General features: G+C 42.1%; 1 protein-coding gene across 5 annotated transcripts in view; it reads left to right on the top strand.

The window, feature by feature from the left end:
* ADARB1 (adenosine deaminase RNA specific B1) overlaps nt 1-19,425 on the top strand; it is a 502,731-nt gene that overhangs the window by 171,199 nt on the left and 312,107 nt on the right. For all 5 annotated transcript variants that reach the window (XM_029606158.1, XM_029606159.1, XM_029606160.1 and 2 more), the window contains exon 3: nt 18,173-18,208. Coding sequence is in view for 2 of the 5 variants with exons in the window: in XM_029606155.1 (XP_029462015.1) it covers nt 18,173-18,208 (36 nt within the window). In the remaining 3 variants the exon portion in view is untranslated. The remainder of the gene's footprint in view (nt 1-18,172; nt 18,209-19,425) is intronic.

Genomic DNA, 19,425 nt, shown 5'->3' with positions numbered 1-19,425 from the left:
CCTGCCTCCCAGTCAGTGTTGGCATCAGTGATCTTGAAAAAGGAGTTGGAGAAACAGATTAGGCAGGCTATGGAAAAAGCAGTGTAAGGCCTGGGTACTGAGGCTTTGAGAGCACCGAGGCCTGCATTGATACTCTTGGAGCTGCTTGAGTCCCTGCAAGTGTTTGTCAATTCTGCATCAATGCCATTGCTGGCATCGATACCTGTCCTGTTACTGGTGCCAGGAGGAGCATCAGGTTCCTTGTTTTACCAGTTTGTTGTTGAATTCTGTTTCCTTGGAGGAGGAAGCTTGCCCAGGACATTGGGAGGTCTCAGAATACAGGCCCAGATGGTTAGTTGCTTCAGTTGACCTGCCAACCAAGGACAGAACACCCATAGTGTCTTCCCCTGTGGAATACAGTGAATCAGGCTCTCAGTATTCTTGGGGTATGTTTTTGACTCTGGAGATGTCTCTGCAGAGGGAGACGTACATGGATCTCCCCTCTGACCCGTCTACAAAATAAAAGGAAGTCCCTTCTGGAGGACCTTTCTTTCGTGGGCTTTGTATGGGAAATGACTGAGTCCATTCCATTTACTTTGCAAACAGAGGAGGAGTCCAGCAACAAGATACTGGACATCCTCCAGTACTTGAAAACGTTTAAGGAGATTATGGCAGTCCCAATTCATAAAATCCTGATGGAGATACTGTTAAGGATGTGGGAAAACCCCCTCATCGTGGCTCCCCTAACAAGAAGATGGATGCAGTTGTACTTCATCCAGAAGGCTACCAGATTTGACAAATGTCAGCTGCCACACCAGCCTATGATCATCGAACCCACTCTTAAAAAGGCCAAGAGTTCTAGAACCCATGTCTCTGTTTTTCTAGGGCCATATCTACTTTGGGAGAGAAATCTTTCAGGGTGCTAAGCTTATCGTCCACATAGTGGCCTACCCGCTCTTCATGAGCCAATACATGCACAACATCCAAAAGCAAGTGCAGGAGGTAGCCAAACAGCTGCTTCAGCAGCAGCAGGAAATCCTCCAGTCACTGGCGAACAAGGGACTAGAATGTGGATAACATGGAATCTGTTGGACCTACAATGTTTTCAAAGCTTTATCAAGAAAATCTGCTGTAGGGATCGGGATGTGCAAACTCTAGCTTTTCTAGACTGGATAAAATGTGCCATTCTGAACTAATTATTGTAATAAGTTGAAGCAAGAGAGACTAGATCTCACTTTAACATTACCACTAGTATTTTGTAGCTGCTCTAACCAATGGCTCTGTGACAGTGATAATCACCCTTCTCACTCAGTTGTGTTTTATTAAACTTTAAACTTGATGTGTTAATGCTGTTTGATTCGGTGATGGTTTAATTCTATACTTTAGATAAGCTGCTTTGAAGGCCCTGAAATGCTACAGGTTGAGTACTGTGACTGCCTTCTAAGATGATTATAGTAATTTTGAATGACTTGTAAATACTAACACGTTTTCTAGGTTGTCATTGTTATGTTAATGTAAGTGGCTTGTGCTTATTTCTTATTCCTAATCTATAATCACATGTATCATTTCTTTTAGGGCAGCTTGCACCCATGATGTTCTATGACTGTTAGTAATTTTATTTGTTAGAGGCGCTTTATGCTTTGCCATCATTTTTATACCTTTTTCTTTTTATCTTGTGTTTTGATACCTCTTTACATGTAAGTAGGTTCTAACTCAGGTTAGATCGCCTATAGTTTAAAAATAATATGCAAAATAAAAAAAAATCCTTGATTGTTAGCAAGTAAGTGTGAGTCCTGGGCCACTGTCAGTTAATGCCACAGATGTACCCAGCATTTAGTATGACTCATTGTCACCTTTTCATCCTGGCTGAGTGCCAGGGGAGTTGAGAAAACTGTGCTTTGCTGCTTTGATTTTAGTGAAATTTCCATTCTGTCTGTCCCTGATTTCATTTAGCAATTTGCTTCTGAAAAACAGGGATGTGCGGTAGTGGAGAAAAGTCTTTTTTTATTCCCATCTCTATCGAAGGAAATAGGATTATAGGCAAGGTTACAACTTTTTCATAGACCATGACTGGACACTTGAGGACTGGAAGAGGGGGTGCCCCATTCCTTTCCAACATTTAGCATAAATTTGCATATATTTGTCCCCTTGCTCCTGTCTCCTCTTTTCCCTCCATTCCTTGTGCCTTGATGTTCTTTCCCCTCCCATACCTCTCATTTCTCTCCCACCCGTCTCCTGAACCTTCCCTTGTCTCTTTTCCTGTCTTCTCCAGGCCCTGTGCCCCTCTCTCTCCCCTCATTTTCTATTCCCTCCTTTCTTTTCATCCTTAGCCCCTGTGCCCCTATTCTCTCTTCTTCCAATCTCTCCTGTGCCCTATTGACTCTATCCCTTCTCCATCTCCTGTGCCAATCCTCTGTGTCTGTCCCTCCAGCCCGTGTGCCCTCCTGTGTCTCCCTTCTTCATTCTCTGTGCCCTCTCTCTCCTTCCCTCCTTCCATGTGGCACCTCTGGCTCTCTCATCAAGCCTGTGTATCTCCCTCTCTATCCTTCCCTCCAGCCTGTACCTCCCTTCTCCATTCCCTGTATCCTCTTATTTTTCTCTTCCAACCCATCTTTCTCTCCTCTGAGGCATTCCTGAGATATGCAGGATGTACTGCTAGAGCAGCCAAGAGGAGGAAGAGATTGAGCTGTGTTTCCCATCCCCTCTCCCCACAGCTTCAGTCACATTAGAGACAGGAGGTGGGGGGAAGAGTGGCAGAGGAGCTGCTAAGGAGAGTGTACTCAGGTGAGGTCCCACCCTCACTCCCCACAGCTGCCAATCACAGCACGGGGAGAGGAGGCAGGGCAGGGCTGCAGCTCCACTCTCATGCTGCTCGTTCTGCCTTAGTCCCCTCCCCGTCTATAAACAGGAAGTGGTGCAGAGCTGAGAAGAAAGGACCTGCCTGCTGCAGGAGACAGAGTTTTAGTGTCTGGTCAGTACTTCTGATCGGACACTGTACAGGTGAATAGAAAATTGGACTGTCCGGTTCAAAACTGGGCAGTTGGCAACTCTAATTACAGGATTGTAGCAGTTACTGTGAGCTTTGGTATTTTTACAGCCGTACTTTAACATAAGTGACATGTAAGTTAACAGTAAATTTTATAATACTACACAATATTAGGTTAAAAATAATTTAGAAACAATATTTTATTCTAAAAGATTTATGTACTCTCAAGGCAAGGTGAATCACTCAGTCACACCTGCAGGTGATGTCATGAGACAGCGCCAACATGGAACACGCTTCCAGAGCTTTGTAGGAAAAGCCAAAGGTCCCCGAGAACATGCGTATTGTACCTGAAGTTCATTGTTTTTCTGCCGGTCAGAGTCCCCCCCACCCCCCATCTTTCTGTTGTAGTGTGCTGTATTGATTCAAGCTGTGCCATAGAATCTTTTCTCATTCCTTCTCATTGTTTCAGGCAAGTTATCGTCATCTGCTTAGTCTTACTTGGTAGTGGTGTGGGCAGCCCCAGTGTGGATGGTAGTAGGTTGACTGCTGCAGTGGTGGCATCCATCTTCAACTTCAGGAAGGAAGCACCTTGCCATAGTTCAAAAAGATTCTGGGTCAGTGACCTGCTGGAAAATCAGTGCCATATCTGCACAAACTGATGGTTGAAACAGAGAGCAGGAAGACAGATTTGAGGAAGGGGGAAATGGGAAAGAGGTGCATGTATAGGCTTTTCCACATGTCTTTCCTTTGTTTCTTTGTAACCTGCAATAGCTTTTTCTGCTCCAAAGTGAGGACCAGTCCTAGTCCTAATAAAGGTAGCTGCAGTCTAAATGCCAGGCCTGTGAGCTAGTATACACTCAGGTCATGCAATGGGCCAATCTTCTGCATGCATGAGCCTCATGTTTCATTATTGCACCAAGCCCTGCTATAGATTCAAGATGGCTATGAGTCAACCGGTGTTAGATATGAGTTGAGTATTTGGGGGTTCTTATTACGTCTCCCATGCTGTAAGCATATACTCTGCCTTTCCCTGTCTCATTACTTTCTCCAGATTCATTTCAATTTAAATTGTAGAGGAAAAAATGTGCTTTTCCCTCTTTCAAACATTTGACTTTTCTTGTTGGGATCTCTGTTCTTTAATTTGCAACTTTATTGCTTTTCAGTTTAAATGGAAATTGTTCAGTGGAGCTGCTGTTGAGGATGTGGGAACAACGCCTCACAATGCCTTCCATGAAAAAGAAGGTGGATGCAGTCACTCACCCAGAAAGCTACTGAGTTAGACAGGCGACAGCTGCCCCTCCAATCGGTGGTGGTCAAGTCCGCTCTTAAGAGAGCCAAGTGTTCTAGGACCCATTCCTCTGTGCTCGTTGCCTACATAGTTTCCTACCAACTCTACCTGAGGCAATACTTGTGGGACATCTGAAAGCAGATGCAGGAGGTGGCTGTTGCATAAGGGCTTGGATTGCAAAAAATACAAGGTATGCACGACCTACAATGTTTTCAAAATAGCATCAAGGGTCTCTGCAGTGGGAATCAGCTCCCGCAGAATGGCAGTGCTGTGGGCCTCAGATCTCTGACCAGAGGTACAGGAAAGACTTGCTGATGTGCCGTGCACTGGAGAAAATCTCTACGGAGATAAGGTTAAGGATGTGGTGGCCTAGATCAGGGTCCACCCTGAGAATCTTCAACAGCTCTCTGCTAGCACTCTGGACTTGTCCTCCTATTCTAGGATGTCAGCAAGATCGGGGCAGAAGAAGTCTTTCTTTCGCCAAAGAAAGTACTATCCTTCTTGCTTCCGTTAGCAGCACCAGAGCTTTCTCAGCTGTCCCAGGCAGCAAAGAGCTCAAACTCCATCCGGCGCTTCAGTCAACTCCAGGGACGGGGTTTTGACTGAATCGAAGGGAGCGTAGCCCCATTTCCCATAACCAGGGCGATGGGTCTGCCAGTTGGGGGAGGCTGCGGTTTTTCATGAACCAGTGGCCCAGTGTAATCTCAGACTAATGGGTTCTTTCTATCGGTCGTCAAAGGTACCAATTGAACCTATTGGATGCTTTGCCAAATTGCCCTCTGAACTCATTTTGGAGTTTGGTAGCATATCAGGAGGTACTGTTAATGGAGTTATCCTCTCTCTTAACAGCCAGAAGGTTCAAACCCATTCCACCAAGGCAAAGAGGGTGGGGATTTTACTCCTTCCTGATTGCAAAGAAAACAGGAGGACTCCATCCCATCCTAACCTAAGGGCCTTGAACAGGCTCATAAAGAAAGAAAAGTTCAAGATGGTTGCCCTGGGCACCTAGATCCCCATTCTAAAACAAGGGGATCTGAAGGACATGTACTGTCTGCTTGTTAGGTTTTTCGGTTCTTCATCTTTCCTACTGTACTTGATTTTTTAAATATAATATTTTAGTAGGGAGTTTAGCCTACTGATGTATTAGGTGTCAGATAGTATAGAGTTTTTACATGAAATTGTATTTTTCTCTAATCTTTCTATTTGATTTAATGTAATTTATTATTTATTTTTACTTTAGCATAACTATCTTGGTTATGTTGGTTTCTGCTTAACCTACACAAATTAACAAATGTTATTTTATTTCAGTTATACCTTATTATTTTTATGTTTTGATTTATTTTATTCTATTTTATTTTATTTTAATTTTACCAGTGTAAACCATTTTGATCAATTATATATTGTTAAAGACGGTATAGAAATATAAATAAATAAAAATAAATAAATGTACATGCATGTTGAAATCTTCCCCAGCCACCGGAAATATCTCTGATTCTTGGTGGGAAAACAGCCCTTCTAGTATCAAGTGTTGCCGTTCGGGCTCACATTAGCCTCACAAATCTTTACAAAGTGTCTGGCCATGGTGGTGGTGCACCTTCGGAAACTGGAAGTGGAGGTTTTCCCTTATCTAGATGATTGGTTGGTCAAGAGTGCCTCTCGGGCAGGGGCTGTCAGGTCCATGTGCTTGACCATCCAATTGTTGAAGTCACTAGGGTTCGTCTTAGCTTGTCACCTCAATTAGACATAGCTCAGGCCAAGGTCTTTCTATCAGCCTGAATATATCATGCTATAAATTCAACAGAGCCAGCAGGGGTCGTCTTGGCACATGTTGAGAGTTTTGGGCCACATGGCTGCGACAGTTGACGTCACTCCCTTGGTATGCTTATACATGCAAAAGGCCCAATGGATCCTAAGGTTGGAGTGGCATTAGGCCACACAGAACCTCCAGGACCACATCAGAGTCAGTTCACCCCTCTGAAACTCCTTGTCCTTGTGGCAGGTAAATTCAAATCTAGAACAGGGGCTCTGTTTTCAAAGGCCCACCCCCTCCCAAATTGTCCAAACCATGGATGCGTCTACTCTGGGGTGGGGAGCTCATGTAGATGAGCTCAGCACTCGGGGCATCTTATTTGCCCAGGAACGTTGATGCCAAATCAATTTCCTGGAGTTCCGGGTGAATCAGGTACACGTGAGGGCTTTCAGAGATCGGCTGTCCAACAAAGTTGTCCTGATTCAAAATGACAACCAAGTAGTGATGTCATATGTAAAAAAGCAGGAAGGTATGGGATCAAACGTCTTGCGTTAATTAGTGATCCAGATATGGTTATGGATCCTGCCCCATGGGATGGTGCTCAGGGGTATGTACCTGGTCGGGACGGCAAACTTGATGGTGGACAGGCTGAATTGTGCCTTTGGACCCCACAAATGGTCTCTGAATCAAGGAATAGGGCATTGGATCTTCTGTCTCTGGGGAAGCCTGGATGTGGATCTCTTCTCAGGGCCTTAGAACAGGAAGTCTCCTCAGTTCTACTCCCTGTGCATGGTATGCAGCAGACCAGCTTCAGATGCCCTTGCCTTCCATTGGGGCGAAAGTCTTTTGTATGTGTATCTTCTGGTTTCACTGGTAGAGAAGACTCTCTTGAGTTTTCGTGAGGACAAAGGGATTATGTTCCTCATAGCCCCTTATTGGCTGAGACAGGTATGATTTCAGTTCCTGTAGGATTTATCCATCTGGAGACCAATCAGTCTGGGGACTTCCCCAGATCTTATCACGCAGGATTGAGGCAGGTTGTGACATCCCAACTGCCAGGCCCTATTGCTCACAGCCTGGATGTTAAGAGGTTAATTCTGCAACCACTTGATCCGTCAGAGGATGTCTTGAGTCCTGGTGGCTTCCAGAAAGCTTTCCACTAGAAAATCCTATGGTCTGAAGTAGAGGAAGTTTTCCATGTGGTTTGAGCAGAAGGTCTTAGTCCTTTCTCCTGCCCCAAACAAAAACTGCTTGATTACCTTCTACACTTATTGGAAGCTAGCTTGAAGACCAACTCCATTAGAGTTTATCTGAGTGCAATTGGCGCATACCACCACAGTGTAGATGGTGTGCCCATATCTGTATAGCCTATAGTTGTATGTTTCATGCGGGGCTTGCCTCTTGCTGTGTCTTAGGACCTCAGTGTGGTGTTAGCTCATCTGATGAAAATGCCTTTTGAGCTTCTGAGCTCCTGTGGCCTGAAGTTCCTGACCTGGAAGGTCTTAATTTTGGTGGCAGTCACTTCCACACACAGGTTCAGCGAGGCCTTGGTGACTTATCCACCTTATACTAAGTTGTTTCTTGACAAGGTTGTCTTGCTTATGCACCCTAAGTTTCTGCCTAGGGTGGTGCTGGATTTCCATCTTAACCAGTCTATTGTCCTGCTAACATTCTTTCCCAGGCCCCATGCAAATCAAGGAGAACAAGCTCTGCATAGCTTGGACTTTAAGAGAGCCTTAGTCTTCTGTCTGGAGTGGACAAAATCCTATAGACAGTTCATCCAATTTTTTTCTTTTGATAGTATTAAGTTGGGAATTGCCATTGCCAAACAGACACACTGTAAGTGGCTAGCAGATTGTATCTCCTTCTGTTATGCCCAGGTGGGACTGCATCTTGGGGGTCATATCAAGGCTCATTCTGTTCAAGCCATGGCAGCATCACTGGCCCACTTGCGAGCAGTTCCCATAGAGGAGATCTGCAAGCTGTGATGTGGAGTTCTCTTCAAATGTTCATATCCCACTATTTCTTGGATAGGGATGGCAATAGTGATAGTAGGTTTGGCCAGTCTGTCCTTCGGAAGTTGTTTGAGGTGTAGAACCCAACTCTGTTCCCACCTAAGGCCTGTTCTTTCTGTTCAGGTTGTCCCGTCCCGTCCCCCCCTTGTTACCAATTACTCCATCATTGTGCCCGCTGGCACCTGTTTAGGTGTTTTGTTGGTCCCCTTTTTATGTTGGGGGAAAGCCTGTAGCTATGTATTCACCCAAATATGAGGACTACCATCCTGCTTGTCCTCTGCGGAAGCACAATTGCTTACCTATAACAGGTGTTTTCCGAGGGCAGCAGAATGTTAGTACTCACAAAGTCCACCCACCACCCTGCAGAGTTGGGTTTTCACTACGTGGGTTTCCTTCTTTTTTAAAATATTTTTCCTTATATACTATATTATAAGACTAAAGTGGACCCTGCATGGATGCGTGCTATAATGCATGTTGGGCATGCTAAATGAGGCCAAGTTAAAGTTCGAGATACGTTTTTTCTGTTCTGCGCTCCAACTGATGATGTCACTCATGTGTGAGAACTAACATCCTGCTGTCCTTGGAGAACACTGTTACAGGTAAGCAACTCTGCTTTCTCCAGAGTCCCTTATTGGCTGTGGCACATCCAGTTCCCTCTTGTAGCAACTGAAAATACCATCAACTTATTTATTTTAGTGAATCTCATTTCTCAGAACTAGGGAACCCCTCTTCTACTCCAGCTTCCTATTGATTCACTGTGACTGAGAAGGTCTCTTAGGTCCTCGGGACTGCTCTCAAATAGTCTTCTCAAACAGTCTTCTCAAACATAATACAAGTTCTGAATTGTTCTCTTAGACTTGTAACCTGCCTAATCAATCCATAAGAATTATGCTAAGCGACTTACAGCAATTTAAAAAACATTTCAGACAGAACAGTTCATAGAATACATTTTTAACAGGTTTTACACCATGCAAAAACTGCTCATATACCTTCTGTTTCTCTAGAAGTCCAGTAGTTCTTATTCTCAATTGCTGCTTTAGTTGAAATTGTAGAATAGAATTCTTTCTCTAATCTTAGAAATATTTCATGCATAGAACTGCCATTTCTAAAGCCTTTGAAGACTAGTGTTAGTTACCTTATGGATTAACAAGTTTAGCTATATTTATGGAAAGGATCAGTTACTTCTAGTAATCAGTTGATGTGCAGGCATATTTAAAATTTTAATTTATTTAATTTTTGTTCTGCTTTTCAGCACTTCAAAGCGGATTACATTCAGGTACTGTGGGTATTTCCCTGTCCCCAGAGGGCTTACAATCTAAGTTTTGTACCTGAGGCAACAGAAGGTAAAGTGATTTGCCCAAGGTTACAAGGAGAGCAGTGGGATTTGAACCTTGGATTCCGTTGGTCGCAGTCCGCTACTCCTCCACTCGTGGACATTTTCCTGGGATAATGCCCAGAGCTATCTTGTAGTGAAGTTGTTAGTCTGAATTCAAGGAAGCATCAGCTTCCTGCAGTATTCGGCATATCCCCAGGGGAGCACTACCTGCCTTACACTCCCTGCTCCCCTACCTCAAAGAAGATGGAATCCTCACTGTCATAAATTCATTTGTTTAGTGCTTGTATGTGCAGTAACTTTGCCTCCTGTATCATTCTTTGGCTCTCCCATCAGATAACAGTTATGAATTGAACACTATCTTTTCATCTTAATTGGTACACCATTTGAAAAGCATACAAGCATCCTCACCTACATTGAAAACCATTAGATTCATCCCCAAGCAGCTCTGGACTTGTCTAACTGAAAACAGAGCAGGGGCTGACACAAACTTCTGCTCAGAAATACCTGAAATGTTTTTAGCCATCTGACTGTTGTACACTAGAATATTCTTGTTCTTTGCTGATTTTTATTCAATCAATACAGCCCATGACCCTCAAAACATCTAGTTTTACATATTTCTTGACATTATTCCTACCTGGTAGTTAAAATTAAATATTACCATGGGTTCATCAAACTGTCCTCTTGTTTATCAGTTTACCTGCACTTTGGTTATCCTAAAGAAAGCAAGAAAAATTGTCCCTCTGTATCCAGTTCTGGAGTAAAGGGAATCAGTTTTTCCATTACATGACCTATGTTTAGCTTAAGTCCTTGGATTTACATGTTTCCCTGAAGATTAATCCGTCTTGTCATATCCGTATAACTTTTTTTCTTTAAAAGCTTGTCCATTATTATTGCTTTGAAGTTATTTAACATTGGAACCGTGACTTAGATGTGTGGCACCTTGTGTTAAAAAATGTCACCACTTATCTCCAGGACTATGACTGAAGAATTCCTTCTTTGAAAGATGATAGTTTCCTTTAACCATAGGGTGATGGCCTGTTGATGCATTTGTCATGTTATATAAAGACGGGGAGCAGGAATTTTGTAACATCCATTGCTCTGTGTATAATAATGTTCCTCATTAATGTTAGGGATAATTTCCCTTTCATGGAGAGTTTTTTATGTACACACAAGCTCTTATGTACCCATTATTTTCTTTGTTTTACTTTTTATTTTGCAAAATGTAGTCTCCTGTACATTTTACTTCAGATGTGGACCGATGATGGCATTCATTTGGTCTCCCATGAACTTATTCCTAAACCATCATTAATTTTCTAGAATCTTGTTTTTTTCCCTTTTTGTCTTTGTTTTTTAATATTTTTAAAATAAAGTGCATACCTTTTCATGTGAATGTGCCCAATTCCCTTTTTAATTGATATTTACAAGAAAGTAGTAGATTTCTTGTTTATATATGGCACATTACAGAAATATAGTTGAACCGGATGAATGCAACCTAGACTAAAAAGCAGACAGTGGCTATTTGTATCACTTTGGCCATCAAAAATATTGCAGCATAGTCAACCAAATTAATTTTTAAAAAATATTAGCAGGTATGTAGGCTTTGTGTTCTGCAGCAGGTGAAGGGCAAAATAACACTTAAATTAAACAGCTAATACCAGATCCAGTCTGTTTTTGACAGAGATGTTACTTTTGTGAATTGAATTAGGGGTTGTGCGATACAGTGGTACCTTGCTTACCTTTGAGACCTGAGGATTTATTCATCCATAGTGCCTTGGGTTGTGGGATTTCAAAATAATTTAAGCCTGGTTTTAAGAACATAAGAAATTGCCATGCTGGGACAGACCAAGGGTCCATCAAGCCCAGCATCCTGTTTCCAACAGAGGCCAAAAACCAGGCCTCAAGAACCTGGCAATTACCCAAACACTAAGAAGAACCCATGCTACTGATGCAATTAATAGCAGTGGCTATTCCCTAAGTATAATTGATTAATAGCCATTAATGGACTTCTCCTCCAAGAACTTATCCAAACCTTTTTTGAACCCAGCTACACTAACTGCACTAACTACCTTCTCTGGCAACCAATTCCAGAGCTTTATTGTGCGTTGAGTGAAAAAGAATTTTCTCTGATTAGTCTTAAATGTGTTACTTGCTAACTTCATGGAATGCCCCCTAGTCCTTCTATTATTCGAAAGTGTAAATAACCGAGTCACATCTACTCGTTCAAGACCTCTCATGATCTTAAAGACCTCTATCATATCCCCCCTCAGCCGTCTGTTTTGCAATATGAAAACGTATTACCAGCTATTTATCAACAATATGAAAGAATTGTATACTGTTTGAAAATAATCCAACCCAAATAATTAGCATTTGCTATCCAAAAGCTTATTTAGTTAAACACAACCTAGTTAAATTACACTGAATATGACATTTTGTGCTATAAAATAATTGACATATTGTAATGGGAGGAAAGGTCATTTATACCAAAAAATGCTTACCTTTTTACAGATTGTGAAATATTAAAAACCAGGATGTGGCTTGAATTATTTAAAATCCTTGGCATAGGTTTGCAGGATTTCCTGATATGGCCTACTGAAGTAAAATGTATTGCTGTTGACAGCGAGAACTCCTGAACAGCCTGCATGCTGAACATACCATACACGAGTTTTCAGCAAAACTCATCCTGTTAAACATAAAAAGCAGCTTTGCATCTTAGTTTATTTTTTAAAAAGCATGCTCATGGAATGCTGTGTACCCTTTTTTGGGAACTGGGGGGAAGGTATTAAGTTTTTTGAGGCATGTGGATTTTGTGTGAGTAATAGATACAGAAAAATTATTTAAAAAAACAGAATGCTAGCTGAAAATATGGCAAAATGACCTACAGTTGTTTTTTCCATTAGCATTCTGATAAACTTACACAAATCCAAAACTTTTTTATCCATTGTTGTGATAGTTTAATTCATACCTTTTGACCTGGCAGTTTCCTTGTCCTCCTTTGGAGCTTCAGCACAATTGAAACCAGGCCTGAGATCCTGGTGCCATGAGCTTTTGTGCATAACTACTGCAAATTTTTTTTCTCTGTTATATCTCTTCCATTTTCCTGGTCAGGGCACCACAGAGACAATCCTCTGGCTGGGGATCAGCATTAGGGCTCCCTTTGAGACTTCAGAACTTTGGTCTCCAGTTTAAGTCTCTAAGTGTCACTGTTGGAGAAAGGAGATTCTTAGAGTAGTGATCTGTTGGTTTTTTTCTAATTATCGGGCCGATACAGTACAGTGCGCTCTGGAGCGCACTGTTAACCCGCCATTGGACGCACGTTTTCCCTTACCCCTTATTCAGTAAGGGGCCAAAACGCTCGTCCAACCCGCCAAACCTAATAGCGCCCTCAACATGCAAATGCATGTTGAGGGCCCTATTAGGTATTCCCGCGTGATACAGAAAGTAAAATGTGCAGCCAAGCCACACATTTTACTTTCAGAAATTAGCGCCTACCCAAAGGTAGGCGCTAATTTCTTCGGGCACCGGGAAAGTGCACAGAAAAGCAGTAAAAACTGCTTTTCTGTGCACTCTCAGACTTAATATCATGGCGATATTAAGTTGGAGGTCCCGAAGGGTAAAAAAAGTAAATAAATACATAAATAAATAAAAATTTAAAAAAAATTGAAGTCTGCCCGCGGCTGTCGGGTCGAAAACCGGACGCTCAATTTTGCCGGCGTCCAGTTTCCGAGCCCGTGGCTGTCAGCGGGCTCGAGAACCGACGCCGGCAAAATTGAGCGTCAGCTGTCAAACCCGCTGACAGCCGCCGCTCTGGGCCAAAAGGAGGCCTAATTTAAATACTGAATCGCGCGCACAGGCGAGTGGCCTGTGTGCGTGCCGGGAGAGCGGGCATTCGCCCACTCTCCCGCAGACTTTACTGAATCGGCCCGTATGATTTTAGTATTTATTGCGTGTTCTATATTATTAGTGCCATTTTATGTTTTTATATTTCTTTTATAAATTTTACATTTGGTTGAAGTAATTATTTTATGTATTTTATTATTTTATTAATATTTATTATGGTACAGTGTTTAAAATGTAAACGGTTGTGATGGTACTACTTAACGACGGTATATAAAAGCTTTTAAATAAATAAATATTGAGCGATGAACATGACTCCATGAGAGCACTGCCTCTACAGCATCCTCAGTGCCATCTAGTCCGGGGAGTGGAAGTTCTGACTCGGGAATTGATCCAGGGACCATCACATGTCACTTAGCTACCAGGCAAGGCCAAATTCAGTCCTGAGTGCTAAGGTCTCTTAACTGTAGGTTATACGATATGATTAGGTTTTCTGAATGTGTGTTAAAACCCTGGTAAAACACCATCAATAGTGGAAAAACACCTGAAAATAGGCCTACTTTTCAGGCACTCTGATGCAAATTAAGAAAAGACAGGATCTGCAAAACAACCTGATGTTATCCGAGCAGGCTGGCACAGGAAACAGAAATATGGCACCACACGGACAGCAAGAGACCAAGCCCTGCCAGCCTGCTCCTCCTCTGAAGCCTCATCATTTTATGATTTGCTGGCTTACAGCTACCTTCTCAGAAATTAGTTTGTAAAGCCAAAATATAGTGATTATTGTACAGGATCCTTCTACCATTTTTGCCAACCAGAATCCATGTTGTCATGAAACTGTAGCCCTACTGGTTTTCACACTTGTGCCAATGTAGTCTGTTTTGGTTTGCAGATGCATTGAGTTAGATATTAGAAAACCAGCAGTGAATCATAATTTCCTAAGGATGTGGACTTAGATCATCCGTACTATAAGTTCCTTGCCTCTCTTGTTTTCATCAATCATCAGTGATGCTCTGGGGACAGCAGGAGTTCTGCCTGAAATGGAGCAAAGTATAATTTGAGAGATGATCACAATAGAAAATGAAAAAAATGAGACAAATGGCTGGAAAGAAGACATCAAGTTTTAGAAGCTACCCAAAGTCTTTACAGTAAATTGTAAAGCTCTTCCATTAAAGTATGGTCTATGTGGAAATTTATTTTACCATAGGCTTATGTAAACCCTATCTCAGCCAGTTATTGAAGATTCATGCTTCATTCCTCCTTTAAAGCACTTTTGTCCCTGCTGAGAGGTCTGCATCATTTTTGCCCTTGATTAAAAGTGCCCATCAGTTTCTAAAGGTAATGAAATATTCAAATACGTTTGCTACAATGAAGTTAGCGTATTTGCTTGTCTTTGGCACCACCATGTGGCTATTGTTTGATTTGCAGCCATATGCAAAGGTGGTATGTGAACCCATAGTAACAGGTACTAAAAAGGGAGAGGTGCTACCATCACAGAAAAGGAAATTCTGCTTCTCCTTTTCTTATGGGAATCCACAGTGGGTATCAAAAATAAAAATTCAACTAATATATGCCCAAACCCCAAAATGCTATGAAATAAAATACCAACAAACATTGAAACAGAAAACACCTCCTTGGGTGACTGTTATCAGCGGTACTAACTTGGGGACTCACTTTGAGGGACACACAGTAGTTAAATGCCTTTCATCATCCTCAGCTGGAAGTTAACAAAAACCAGATTGTCATTGTAATCAAAGGTGAAAATAAGGCTTGGAAAATCAATGTTATCATCCATCTGGGGACAAATGACCTTGCTAGAAACAGCATTCAAGCCGTACGAAGGGATTTCTAGCTGGGAAATCAGCTTGGGCACATAGCGAATATAAGAATTGCCATACTGGGTCAGACTGAGGGTTCATCAATCCAGTATCTGTTTCCAACAATGGCCAGTCCAGGTCAAACTACCTGGCAAGATCCCAAATAGTAAATAGATTCCTTATTGCTATTTTGCAGTGATTAGTGGCTATTCCCTAAGTCTGCTTGTTTAATAAAAGTTTATGAACTACTTCTTCAGGAACTTGTCCAAACCTTTTTTAAACCCAATTACACTAACTACCTTAACCATGTGCATTGAATGAAAATTTTTTTTCTCAGATTTGTTTTCATGGAGAGTCCTCTAGTCTTTGTATATTTTGAAAGAGTAAATAACCAATTTATATTTACCTGTTCTATTCCATTCATGATTTTATAGATCTCTGTCATATCCCCCCTCAGCTGTCTCTTCTCCAAGCTGAATAGCCCTAACCTCTCTATCCTTTCCTCATAGGGGAGCCATTCTGTCCCCTTTATCATTTTGATCGCCTTTTTCTGTACCATTTTCAATTCAACTCTTTTTTTTTTTTTTTGAGATGCAGCAGCCAGAACGTACACGGTACTCCAGGCGCAGCCTCACCATGGAGCAATACAGAAGCATCATGACATTCTCCATTTTACTCTCCATTCTTTTCCTAATAATTCCTAATATTCTGCTTGCTTTTTTGTACCACCACTGCACATTGTTGCACCGGAGGTGGACCCTTGGGCCAAGGTGGAGTTGATGCTACCCATAGGAGGGATACTACAGGTCCCCACCGTCGGCAGGCTGAGAGGGCGGATGGACGGAGGCTGGCTGGCGCTTCACCAATACCAGCCCTCGTTCCCTGCGGGTTGAGCCTTTGGGTGCCGGGGCTGGCTTGACTTAGGTGGCCTCAGTCAGTGGTCTTTGATGGTTGGATCGAGGTCAGCCCAGAGGCAGCAACTAGTGTAGGTATCAGTCTGTACTGGATGAGGCGAGTCCTGGAGACTCGGGCGCCAATAGGAACAAAGTTTGACAGAGGGCGCCCGAGCAAGAGCAGGCCGAAGCCTGAATGAACCACGTCCAGGACAAAAGCTGAAGAGGCGTCTTTAAGCAAGCTGGGATCACGGCTGGCGTCAATCTGGAAGCAGTGGCAAGCAAGGCTGAGGTCTAGACGAGGAGAGAGTTAAAAGGATGGTCAGATGAAGCAGAAGTCCAGGGCTGGAGAGAAGCAACGGCGTAGTCAAGTGATACAGAGTTCCGGGGCTGGAGAGAAGCAACTGAGTATTTATTTATTTTTAACTTTTTTATACCAACGTTCCTGTATAAAATACATATCACACCGGTTTACAATGAAACTGTAAATTCACTCGGGGGCGATACAAGGAACAGGGAATAACAAGTAACTGTGATGAGGGAGACTACAAAAACAAACACTATAAAATCTTCACAAAAAAAACATCAGAACTGAAAACGATCCTTAACTATAGCATGAAGAAAAATACATTTGAATGCAATTTGACAAGGCCCGACCTTAATTGCAAACATAGATGGCAAGGCCAACCTTTAGTTACGGAATTAAATGATATTGCAAGATTATGTTTGAAAACGACATGAAAGGACTTAAGTACCAGATTTTTTAAAGTAGGTCACGGATTGGGAGATGTGAACCTGCTGGTGGGCAAGTGATCATAGGCGGGAAATAGTGAAGAATGTACATGCCCGTTGAAATAGAGCGGATGTAGTCAGTAGTCAGGGAATGCAAACCAGGTCAGCAATCCGAAGGAGAGAAGAAGGAACAGGAACACATGAACGAAGGCAGTCAGGATCGGGAACCAGGAACTGAAGAGGCAACAAGTACTCGACTAGTGAGGGGACCTGTTGCAAAGGCAATTTGAGAGAGCGGAGCCCGGGCCGACGTCATCTGGGTCCGCGGCCAGGTTCCCGCCACGGGCCCTATTTAAAGACTAGCTGTGTGCACGCACCTAGGGAGGGGCGCAGTGCTGGTTGAGATGGTGTCTCTCCATGGGCCATGTGAAGAGGCCCGACGCAGAGCCGGAGGCACCAGGGGCAGCCCAAGGACGGAGCTGGCAGCCCACAGTGATTTCTGCAAGCTACATGTGAGAACCACATTTCTTAAATAAGGATGTGGGTATGTGAAGAAGTTTTGGCGTTTTGGTGATGTTTGATATAAAATCTATCCCCTGATGAAGGCCGGCTGGCCGAAACATGGTCTGTGTTGGGAACATTTGGAACAGCAAAATTAATGAACGCCGGATTATATGAGCTAAGTGGGAATACTGTGAACAGTAAAATTATTAATGCAGGATTATATGACTAAATATTTTGTAGTTTAAGTAGTGTGGATAAAGAGTAGTTCATAGAACAAAGTATTAGGTTTTTATAAAAATAAAAAAAAATTCTTAAAGTAACAGCAATAAATAAAATAACATTTTATGAGTGTGACAGTATATGATTACAATTCACAGTGCCGCTAAGGCTGATACTGCCTGGGGCCCATTGTGTGGCGAGAGACAATGTATTAAAACGGAGGCACTCTAGTTATGATACCGTCTCTACTCATTTGAAGTTTCTTTTTGAATAAATAAACTGATTGGGAGATTTATATTTCCCTCTCCTTTTTTGTTTTGTGTAATTAAAATCAGACCATAAGACATGCCTGATAAATGATATATGTGCTATGCAGATACAGAAATATAGATCTTACTGCTGACATGGTAAGGAAATACAGACAGCTTGCTTGACAAATACCTTGTTTTCTGATTAATCATGACCAGATAGGTATCTTAAACACAATCTAAGTTAATTTATTCAGCAAATTCAATAGCTGGTCATTCTAGTGCATGAGTGCCCTCTTGTGGACAAAATAGTATCCGCACACAAATTTTGCTTTTCACTAGAATTCTGTTTCCTTCATTATAGAATACTACACAATCTTGAAACATTTAATTACCTTTAACTTAATAGTGATAGCTGTAATTGGATTTAACTTGCTGAGTAGTTTATACTTATTGCTTGTTTTTACATAAAATGCCTCTCCTTTGCAGCTGCAGTGAGATGTGGAAAATGATGATGTATGCTAAATAGAACTGTACAATAGAAATCTAAAATTAATATTTTTTCTCTTAGATTACAAGACACCAAGACACATTGACAGTAAAGTAGGTAAGCACCACTAAGACAATTTTATTTACTGTAGTTGCTATAATTTTAAAATTGCTTGATTAACAGAGTTTATTTTGTAGAGGTGGTTGCTGGATATAAACTATCCTGTATATAGGATGTTTTGCAGTTTCAATTAACAATGCAATATGGTTTTGACAGGATGAGATTAATTGGTGAATATTTAAGTCTCAGTGATGGGTTCTATCCTTTTGGATGTTAAATGTTTTGTATTGTGTATCTCTTAAGAACTAGTTTATATAAACTACTGAAGATTGCGCTCCTTGGAGCTGAAGTCAAGATTAACAAAGAATTCCAGGACAGAGAGCCACCCACTCTTACCATTCTTTGAGGGAGAGGGATTAAAGAAGTTGATCTTGAAGGGTCATGGTGCGAGCATCATGCAGACACATTGATGCTATGGTATTGTTCCTCATCGGTGCTCGATGCCAAGAGAGAAAAATGTGGCTGCCATTCCTATACCAAAGCTGCAGTGATGATGTGATCTCAGCCTCTGCTTCAGTGTCAAAGCCACATCTTTTTCTAGAGCTCGGTGCCATAAACATTGCTTCCTCTTTTCTGGTCACACAGGAGAATGTCTCATCCTTTGTTTCTCCTGTATTGGTGTCAGCAACCTTTTGAGCAGGAACTGAACCAGAGAATAATCAGCGCTATTTTTCAGCACCTCAGCCAAATCAAGATGTTAACAGTGAGTGCTTCAACTACAGCTGTGGTCCTCCTGATGGAGCCAGTCCTTGAGATCCATGCCCTAGCATTGATTAAGTTGACATTGGCACCCAGAATGCCTCATTGCTCTTTGACACCAATATTGTTGGCAACACGTATAAGACGTTCAGTGTTTGAGAGGGAAGCCTCTTCTGCTTCTCGCTGCTTGGCTTCAAGGCCAAAGCAGTCTCAGTAGCGGCTGTACATGGTGAGACTGCCAAAACAGTGCTACCTCAAAGACCCTAGTGATATCTGAGCCTGAAGAGTCCTGAGATCTGTGAGAATTTTGATTGAACACGATTCTCCATGTGCTTTGTCAGATCATTCTCCTTCACAAGACAGGAGATAGTCTTCTCCAGAAGGTCTTCCTTTCCTATTCCACTTTTATCCAGGAGATGGCTAAGACTATCCCATTCAAGTTGAAGGCACCTATGTGTGTTCTTTCAAATACTTGAATGCTCCAAAGGATTTAATGGCAGTACCTGTCCACAAGC

Source organism: Rhinatrema bivittatum, chromosome 6, assembly GCF_901001135.1.
Source record: "Rhinatrema bivittatum chromosome 6, aRhiBiv1.1, whole genome shotgun sequence".
Taxonomy (NCBI): Eukaryota; Metazoa; Chordata; class Amphibia; order Gymnophiona; family Rhinatrematidae; genus Rhinatrema; species Rhinatrema bivittatum.
This window is presented reverse-complemented; position numbering and strand designations above follow the sequence as displayed.